This window comes from Mercenaria mercenaria, unplaced genomic scaffold, assembly GCF_021730395.1.
Source record: "Mercenaria mercenaria strain notata unplaced genomic scaffold, MADL_Memer_1 contig_4011, whole genome shotgun sequence".
NCBI lineage: Eukaryota > Metazoa > Mollusca > Bivalvia > Venerida > Veneridae > Mercenaria > Mercenaria mercenaria.
In genome coordinates this window covers 2,777-13,782 of record NW_026462208.1, presented here as the reverse complement: position 1 = coordinate 13,782, position 11,006 = coordinate 2,777, and the positions used below count along the sequence as shown (strand labels likewise).

The 11,006-nt window shown below is 34.0% G+C and overlaps 1 protein-coding gene across 1 annotated transcript; it reads right to left on the bottom strand.

Moving 5' to 3' along the window:
* Positions 1–1,511: 1,511 nt before the first annotated feature.
* LOC128553587 (ficolin-1-like) lies at positions 1,512–10,765 on the bottom strand (the record flags this gene model as incomplete). Its single annotated transcript, XM_053534764.1, has 5 exons — positions 1,512–2,430; positions 5,034–5,198; positions 7,365–7,461; positions 8,473–8,609; positions 10,655–10,765. Coding segments are annotated over 5 exons (755 nt in total), but the record flags the coding sequence as incomplete, so codon positions are not given.
* Between the last annotated feature and the right edge of the window lie 241 nt (positions 10,766–11,006).

The following is an 11,006-nucleotide window of genomic DNA, read 5'->3' as shown; positions in this document are numbered from 1 at the left end:
TGTTTGGGCTAGTAAGATTATACCAAAAATGTCACAAAAAACCACTATAGTATTATATTTTGAAACGAACATATTGTTTCAAGATCCATTACTGTAACAGTACCGCCATCCAGCTGCCTTACGGAAGGTCGGTGGTTCTACCAAGGTGCCGTGCTCGTGTTGACATAATGCAGGGAGGGGAATCCGGGGCTTCCTCCAACATCAAAGCTGGAAAGTCACCGTATTACCTATAATTGTGTCGGTGCGACGTTAAACCCAACAAAACAAATAAATAAGTATAAAAAATACTGTAAAACTATCTTAAAGGTAACTTAATGACTATACATAAAAATTACTTTAGTTTAACATTATTACAAATGTGAAACCTGGTGAAACATAATAGCTGACCAATTTAAAATTATACAGAAAAATGTACATATCTGTACAAAAAAAAACCAACAAGTCAAGATATAGTATTTACTTCTACAGTCAGTGTGAAATGTCTGTTCAAGGTAACAGAAAAAGTGGTCTGAGGACTGTCTGGTCATGATAAACAGGTCATAAATATAATAAAAATTTAAAATGTCAATCTGTTTAATCAGCATTCTAATTGTTTCATCAATCATCTATATTTGAACCTTAAGCGCAGACATTTTTTATGATTTGTTGAATTATGAAAAGGGATTTCTTATCACGTTTTAATTTGACTAGCAGTCTTAATGTATTTGCTTTGAGTATACATGTGAAGTTCTCACTGTGGGGATTGCACAACAAAGATACAATTAAATTCTAATCGTTTACTAATGATCCAGAGTTTGAAAGTTTGAACAAATGTCTCTACAATTCCAACATAATAACCACAATTTTGTTATTATGAATATGAGAATATGTTAATATGTATACTATGTTGTATAAACTAATGCAATTAGTTTTAATTTTAATAGATGTATCCGATTTTGGTGCATATTGGTACATTATTTTCTTAATTGTGATATACAGTCAAACTTGCTCGGGAAACCATGTCTTTAAAGGGATCACCTGCATTAAGAGACCTCTTTTCCAGTTCCCATTTGTGTTAAGGAAGAACTAAGCATGTGGTTTTATGAGACCGTTTAATGCAAGTTATATCTTAAGAGAATCTCAGGATTTTCATAAGTTTTATTTTTTAGAACGAATAGACATGTGTACAAGTGATACTCAATGGTTTGTTGCTATCTTACGTTTATACGAAACAGGGTATTGTTCTAATTTAACATGTGAAATAACTATGTTAGTCGGGTTCTATTCATGTTACAAACTGGAAAAAAGATCATATTTTTAGTCAACCATTTATTTAGCATAGTGATAAATGTCTATAGATAATTAGATTTGAATCGCCAAAATTTAATATTCATCAGTTCTGCAGCGGAAATGTTGCACGCCTCTAAGAGAGCGTTATTATTCCGCGAAAGATTGAGTGCACATATTTCTTGATGCAAATCTGATGATCTTCCGCACATAAAGTTATATAAATGATTTGTTATTAAGCCTTTTTGAAATTGATAATATCGTCGTTAAAGAACTTTTAAACTCGACGGCATAAATGAACCTGACGCCATACCAAGTATAAAACTTTGAATGTCAATATGGAAAAATCTCGACATTTTCAAATTTCATTGAAAATAAACTGATAAACATATTTATTAAATAAGTATATATTATAATGCTTATATGGCGCTTTTCGCACACTGAATAGCAGTGTTAAGCGTATTGTTTCATTCTTGCACAGACTGTGATACTGTTTACAGTATAGTGTAGGCCTTGATGTATTAATTTTCTTTGCAGTTATATTGAAACAAATATTTCGAATGTAGAGCAGTCGGTAAATATTTCATTTTCTTACCATTCGATGGAAAGAAAGGTACATAAACGAATGAGACGTGTTTTACACAGAGCAACAGCGACTTGATACAACATATGTCATTAAATATAAATGTATCCTGTTGAATGTGTTTATACCAAGCCTACACGTAGCATATTGTATAGCTACATTGAACAAAAATTAAACAAGGATTACACTTACACGACAATATGTACATACAGATTGCTACAAGAAATGAAAAAATCCTTATATATGTATCAGACAGTTAAGTGAAGCTTTTGGGAGTAAGTAAATACAAACGTGAACCACCTACAATTTGAACCTCACTCTTCATTATTACGAATTTCATTTTCTTCTCATCATCATCTTGCTGGATTTCAATGAAACGTAATGTAAACCTAAGAAGCTTTCGTAATTCATAGACGGAACGTCGTTTGTCCCTGGTGTCAAGTACTTTCCATTGAGATTGGCCTCAAAGCAATTGTTATACCACCAGGCACCGTGGCAATCAATAGGACAGTGGCCGCCTTGATCATAAGTTGAAAATTCCTTGCCATTGTGGTATGGACCGAACCTGTTGTTGCTGTAAACTGATAAAAAAGAAAAAAAATCAGACAAATTAATTATATCGCTGCATAGATAAATTTAACGTTCTACTGTAATTTATCTGTTCGAGCAATTAAAGTACCCACCAAACAGGTACTAGAATATTAATATTTGGAATTATAAAATAACTTCAAAAGACTTGACCGTTCCAAGGCGGTGCCCCACTGTGTTCCTGTATTTGTTTGAATTGTCCTTGTGTGTTTATTTTGTGTGTGTGTGTCTGTGTGATGTGCAAGTGTTGTTCCTGTGTGCCTTTGGGTAGGCTGCGGTTTTGGGACGTGGCTTTCTCTGTTTGATATCTTTCCTTGTTTTTATGTGATGGCTGATTCAATGCCCAGTATATATTTTATATATTTGTTATAAACGATTTTCTAAAATGTCTTATTTAAATCAATGACACGTTAAAGAATGTAGAAACGTTAAATTGTAATAAAACACAGTTTCTTAATAAATGAATAAATATCGAATGATCTTATTCACGAAATTATCTCCAATTTTTAGTGTTTAATTTAGATAAATACCATAAACGTTTTCTGATATAGGACTCTGTGAGCAATTATCAAAGATCAATCTAACTACGAAGAAAGTAACAGATATATTCAATTACAAGGGCTACCTAGTATTATTCATTACAACGTATAATTACTAAATTATGTAGTTTATTTGTTAAGGCGATGGTATACCTTAACATTTGTATGTGCACATGCCCTTCTGAAACCTAACGTGAGGATTTATGACACAACATTTACAACAAACTAAATGTGTTTGAACATACATTCTTCTAAAACAAAGTCATTATGCTAAATGGTGTAATAATGCTGAAATAATGAACGAATTACCGTAGAAACGCTACAAAAAAAAGGTAAATTTATTTTTACTAAGAAACAAGAGCTGCTTTTGAGAAAAGCGCATGTCCCCACAACTGCCTTATCATCTATCTAGTAAATTAAATCTGGAAAGTAGATCCCTCCCAATGCAAACAGTGAAAATTGCAGACTCGGTCAGTTTTTATGTACTGTTTACTCACTACAAATATACCTATAAAGAGTAAAAAGGCTGATACTTGGTAATTAAAGGGCCATAATTCCGAAGTGCCTTGGACAATTTGGCTTTTTAATGAACTTGGCCGAGGAGTTATGGTCAAAGACATTTGGTTCAAGTTTGGTGGAGAGTGGATAGGAAATGTTCGACTTAGAGCGCGGACAAGAGTAAAACGGCCGATTTTCGGTGTGGTGAAGATCGCTTTAGAAATGTTCAACTTAACTTACATATTACAAATAAGCTTCTTCAACAGGGCTACCGTTATTATAATTACGTAAATACTTTACCAAGTTTTACTATCGTAATTCAGATTTGATTTTGAAATACTATAACAATCTAAAGACACTTCTGCGAGAAGGTATATCAAAACCCACTTTTTTATGGGAAAATCAATACGGTTTACAAACTTCGTATAATTTTAGGTCATGGCAATTTTTCAATTGTATTTAGTAAAGTCATTAAACGCTTTTTTAAAAAGAGGTTAAGACCCAACTGTTTTGAGACGTGTTTGGTGTTCAGCACTTTTACAGTTGGACATTACGTTTTCCTCTTTGATTGTGTCTGACGGAACAGGTGGAGGGCTCTATGATTAGTAGTTCTTAAATCCCACCAGGGCTGAGCTATTATGATTTTCATCGGGCCCTTAAGGGTGTTTCCCTTGTTGCTCTGTCTTCTGCAAAGGCATTGAGTAAATGCGTTTTAGGTTCTTAAGGATTGTATTTTTATATATAATATACAAGAGCATTTTTGTGTTTTATATTACATGCCTTCTGTTGCCTTTACGTATGTTAGGGTTTCACCTGGCGAGGATAACTTTTATTCACACAGTCTTGTGACTTTGGAACATGGTGGGGGTAAGAGTGAGGTTAGGTGCTTAAGCTCCCCAGTTGTGGTTTTGCTACTGATCTGTTCTAAGGCGGTACCCAACTGAGTTCCTGTATTTGTTTGTTTTGTCTTTGAGTGTTTATTGTGTGTGAGAGTGTGTGTGTGTGTTGTTCGTGTGTGCTTTTGGGGAGGCTGCGTTGTTGGAGCATGTCTTTCCGTGTTGGATATTCTTCCTTGACAATTAAAGTGCGGACAAGACTAAAAAGGCCGATTTTCGATAACTGAATGGCCATTATTTCCGAAGTGCATGGGCTATCGAACTTGGCCGAGGACTTATGGTATATTTTATTTCTGCTAGAACGTTATTATCAACTATTAATTCTTTTATGTAAACTGAACAGTTAGCTGACCAATAATTTGAATACAAACTGGATAACGTAAACCACTGAAGTCGGTATTTTTGTTATGTCGCTGTTTTAATTTACTCATACTCTCTAGTCAGCTAGCCTGGTCATCTTTCACTGTTTTTATCAGTACTGACTTTTCCCTCAACGGAACAGACACGATTTGCTAAACAGAAACTGATGAAAAGTGACTGATGTCAAGATAATTAGATAAAATATCAGTTTGATTTTGTCATGATTTTAAAAAGCATAGACATGTAAAGTAGTTATTAACAATATTAATATGGTAAATGGAAATGATAAATCATAATACTAACTTCTCGAAGAATCTATAGTTGATCCAATATGCAGTGTATACGCCGGTCCAACAGAAAGGGAGAAATTTTCGAATGTTTCAAATCCTGTTGTTCCATTTGCTGCTTCTAAATCGATCCGTAGGTCAGTACGTCCTTGAGCAGCCAACTCTTCAATGTACCTCAGACCTAGTTTATATGCGATATGTACAAATTTGAAAATATACTGGAAAAAAAAATCATAAAAGCTGATAGAAAACTGGTTATAACTTAATTATCTTAAACTGACAGCCTCATGGCCAATCATCATTTTTACTCAATGAAAAAAAAAATCTGCAGTCCAAATTATTTAGTTAAGAGGAGAAAGTGAATCTTATAAATAGCTGGGTATTCTTACTTCAATCGGAAAATTACCAATTTTCTGTTTCGGATCAAAAATTTCTTAGGAGTCTTTCAACTACATTGAGATCCTTTCAAATCAATTATAAATCTATTTGATTTATTCGGCGGTGATAGCGTAAGAAAAGATAACGAATGGCCAAGCTTACATGTGCGCATCGCGTCTATCTCCCTAACTTCAGTATTTATTTAAAAACCTAACTATAGTTATATATTATACAGCGACGTAGCGAGTGTATGGGTCAGTGAAAAGGTATTATGAATGTGTTCACCAGTTATGCACGTGCATTTATACTAATCCCGCGAAACAATCTCTTCCCGTCTATCTTTCTATTCTCTGGGTACTTCACTTCTTTGTTATGTGCAAGTAAGACATACTTTGCAGTACTGTCTACGCATACTATTATATCATTAGAAGTTTTCTATACAGACAGCCATCTTTGTTTAGATCTTTTTGAAGTGATCCTGGTGAGAATTGTTTATTCTTTTCATAAAAGGATATCGTAATTTGTATTGTCTTTCGAATATTGATATTAATGCAACTTGTAATTTTATATGTTGACGTTGAACAATTTGTAAAATAGATGTTATCATTTATTTTAGGCTTTGTCGATATAGACAGAATAAACGTGAGTTAAATTCGACAGCGTTAGTTTTAAGTGTACAAACCAAGCCCCGGTTACATATATAATGCTGTTTGGTATTAGCGGTTTTGAATAAGACGTTTATTCTACTCGCAAAAATTAAAGAAAATTAACAATTCTTCAAACAATTCTTAGCTTCTATTTTGCTTGGCTGCATTTTATGCTTCCAGTTGATCTTCATATAGATTTTATCAACTATCACAACACCAGTCTGTAAGTGCCGCGTGGCGGCCGTAAAAGTCTCCCCGTACTTGGATTCAGTGTTATTATTTTTCCTGGTCCTTTGGGATCATGGACCTCATTCGAAATCTATGTTATAGTGTTCCGCTTAAACCGGTGCTAGGAGGCTTGAGTGATTTAGCTAATTTTACTCAGTCAAACACAATCCGCTATTATTTTGCTTTGTTACATTTTATGCTTACAAAGGATCATCATATATATTGTATTAGGAGTCGTTCAAAGAGAACAAAATCCATTTATAATCTCAAGTAATTAATTTTCATAGCGGTGATAGCGTGAGAAAATAAAATAACAAATTTCAAAAAATTGTATGCAGTGAGATAATACCATTTTGTAGTCACTGAAAACTCGATGACTCATATTGTGCTTTTTGAATTATAATATTCTTTTCAATATTTTAATAGATAATCATAGCAGTTATGAAATAATACATTCCAAACAGTGGTTTCTCGTTGAATAAGATTCATATAATAATATATTCCAAATAAAAATCTCCTTGGTCAAGTAGTTAATGTCGTTGACATCAAGGCACTTGCCCCTCATTGACGTAGGTGCGAGCCTATATGGTGTTGAATTCGTCATGTTAGTAGGCTATTCAGCTGGCTAACGGAAGGTCGGTGGTTCTATCCAGATACACGTCCGTGATGCAGAAATCACGGAGGGGCAACAGGGATCGTCCTCAGACATCAAAGTTGTAAAATCTCCACAGTACATATAATTGTATCAGTGCGACGTTGAAAATAACAAAAATAATGAATACATTTTTTGGAGTTCAAATGCGAAGGAGCAAATCGGTTTTACACACATTATTTAGCTTTGTAGACATTATCAACGGTTATTGTATACATCTTTGAAGATCTTCACAAACTTTTTGCGTGATATGTGTTTTTCTTCCAGCACGCTGGTATGATGCCAGGCGCTATGACGTAAAATTTTGACGTACAAATAATATATGGGTTGCATAAAAACACAGTTTCAATCTTCATTGTTTAATAGGCAAACACATCGGGTTGTGTTAGAATCAAATGTAAAGCAAAATATAAACCGCGTTCTTACACAAAGTAAGACTTACCCAGCCAAAATTCAGATTTCAAATTTCCAAATCCTTGCTCATACTCAGAAAACTTTCTGTAAAAATCCACTGATCCATTAAAACGGTACTGGAACACCTACATGAAACGGAAAGAAAATGAAATTGGTTTTCCTTTGGGTCAACATAAAACATACCCGCAACATAATTGATAATTTACAATGTATTAACAACTGTAAAATTGAAATTCTTGAAAGGAAATTTGTACATCCAAGCAATTCAAGTTTGTTTGTATCATTCAAATGAGTGTAGTTTAAGTAATGAAAGTTAATGAATTTGTTATTTGCGGAAGAATGCATTATACACATGCCGTTTCGTTGCAAAGCATGTACAATGTATCGATGACAAAAATTTGGGATCATAATGAAATATTGATAAATAAGCTGATAAATTTTATTTGGAAGTTGAATTAATTCCAACATGAACGTTTTGGTGTGGAATAAGTAGTATGGAACACAAAGAAATATGTCCTTAAATACTATTGTATATTTTTGAGATATTGCATTTGCAAGTCTGAAGTAACGTCTAATATATATTGGGGCTATTACTATTGTCTTGACGAATGGACAATATGTTGTATTCTTCTATTGCTATTATTTTCAGAGTTTGCTTGGATTTCTTATGAAGATTTTATCCTTCATTGCATAAGTAACTAAAGATTATAAATGAACAATAACACATTATGTTGGAATTAATCTAAGGTTCTGACATTTATACTTGTTATAAAACCGGCCTAATAGAACCTTTGAAGTAATAATATTCACTAAATGAAGTCTCACAATGTTTTAAATAATGCATTGAAGAGAAATAGAGACGTGGCATTAAGAGCGTCCTGAATGCAGTATAACGTCGTCGTGAATGGTGTGTATCAGTCATGCCATTTCTGCGACAAATTATGTGTATTACTAACTGAACATCATATATTTGAATATTTAGAAACGATTAAAATGGACTTACTGAAAATTAGCTTAATTATATATTTTAGGAGTCACCGTTGTCCTTTTACCGGTATCTATACACCTCCATATTCTCACAGTGCTTGTTTTGGGTAGTTTACTCTAGATGTAATTCTAATGTTTAATTAACATACCGTCCAACCACCTCCATCAGTTGTCATGTCGCAATATACTTTAATAAGCTGATGACTTCTCCATGTTCTGATTGCATAAATCCCGTCTTTTCTATTTCCACCGTACCGTAAAATGTCAAGGCAATCGTCTGTTTTCACTAAAATATCAGAATGTTGATTAAAATATTGACAAAACAATAACAAGTAGACTCGGTTTGATTCAGTATGTTCATGATGTGAAATGAAATGTGCAATACTCTTCGCATCCATTAGCACTAGCTTAGGCGGAACTCTTTATACAAATACTAGATAGGTACTGTCAACCTTCAGACGAAACTGTTGTTTACGCTGAGATTAATTAAGTTACAAAAAAATCACGTTATTGCAGACAGGTTGAAATTCATAAAATCTCCGAGATAAAACAAATAACAAGGGTATAGTCTGTCTCGTTGTTATGCCGTGTATGGCCGAATTTGTCTAGAAAACTACCTTGCAATGTGGTTAGAGTATCAAATGTTTGCATATCTTAAAGGTCCCACCACTACCATTAATTGTAAAATAGAAAAAGTGGAAACTTCATAGGTCGCTCAGCACGGCAAAAACGAAAATGTTGCAGGCTCGGTTTGATTGAGCCTGTTCATGGACGGTAGTGGAAATGGATGCTACCGTCCACGCCCTCTAGCCCCGGGTTGAGCGGAACTCAACATTTACACATGCTAAAAGCACAAAAAGCAATTTAGAGACATCCGCAGATGTATATTCAAACGGCGGTGACCTTAAATGATACACGGGTTGTGGCGTATAATTCCATGAAGACCGGCGTTTGGTCCCCAGATAAAATAATTGGTTTGCCCCAAACGAGAAAACAATGGGCAGAACTAAACAAACTGGAATTTAGAAAGGGGATCTGAGGTTATGGAGCCTGCATATCACAGGGACTGTCAAAAGACACAATTAAAAAGCAGGCACCATATCCAAGGGGTGATCATACAATACCCAAGGCTATAAAAGCGGGAGTATTGGAACCACCCTGGCCGAAATGGTCATGCTGAGAAACTAAACAGTACCATTAACACGACATAAAAATCGTGCTGAACGATCTGAGAAGATCGAAATGTAAACCTGTGAATCAATATATGTTTTATTTGTTATCATAGTTGTAGTTAATGTTTTACAAATACGTGAAACAATTCGTTAGATCATAGTATTATACATTCAAGTAGACACAATTGTATCGATAAGGGTGTGTCTTGGTTTTGGTTCATGCTCGAAGACACGCCACACAATAACTGCATTTTTTTTTTGTATTTCCGTTATGGTAATTGTATATGATTAACATGAAAAAAAGAGAAAAACAAACATTTATTTACAAACTGAAAGTGACATATATGAGGCCAAGAAATGTGTTTAATGTCTAAATATTTTGAATGAATGTAGCAGTGTGCACATTATTTGAAGTGTTAAGTTGCAAACTATGTAAATAGTCGAACGTTGCTGTGCTAGGACTGGGTTTGCGACGCTCATATAGCAGTTGTCTAGGTAGAAATTATGCGGCGTAAAACAGTGGTAATCTATTTTATTATAATAATACTAACTAACAAAAGATAACATTAAGCTATATTAGGACAGTAACGTTCAACTATTCATCAGCCTTGGCATAATAGAAAGGTTTTTGAATGAATATAAAAGTCGAAAAAGGGGTAAATGCAATAGAAATGTCAATACAAAATTTTGGATATTATATAGTGCATGTCAGATCATCACAGTGAAAATACAGTCTGTTCTCATTAGCGGGTAGTGAGATACCAATTTACAAAGGCGTTAACAACTTTCATATATGATCCAGGAAATTGGCGAATGTAATTGTAATAAAATTGTCTCCTATTTTATTGCAAAAGCAATAAATATATCTTTCTCAACAACATTGTTGATTTGCCGCATGTTTACGTTTACATGAGTAGTCAGCTTTCCGTTTATGTTAACATTAGCACTAATATGATGTGCCGCTATTAATCAGTCAGTAAACTCATGTATGCATGCAATAAAATATGGCTGGAAATTTTTTAAAATATCGTGGTTACTGATTATTTTAAAGGATATGGCCATAATCAAGAGAAATGAGGTGTTATTTTCGAGGATGTATCGATGCAAATTTACAGAATGTATTTTTTAACAATTTAACATATAGAACTATAGAAATTACCCTGGTCACAGTAGGTTCCATCAAATCCATCCTTGCACGAGCAGCTGTACTCATCAATACCATCGATACATGTTCCATTACCACACGTAACTGAGCTGCAGTCATCAATATCTTAAACCATAAATATGTTTGTATATTATATTGATTATAAGGTTTTTTTTTTTTTTTTTTTTTTTTTTTTTTGATTTAACGTCGCACCGACACATAATAGGTCATATGGCGACTTTCCAGCTTTAATGGTGGAGGAAGACCCCAGGTGCCCATCCGTGCATTATTTCATCACGAGCGGGCACCTGGGTAGAATGTCTGCAAGGTAATTACACAATAAATGCAAATATGGAGATGTGTTAGT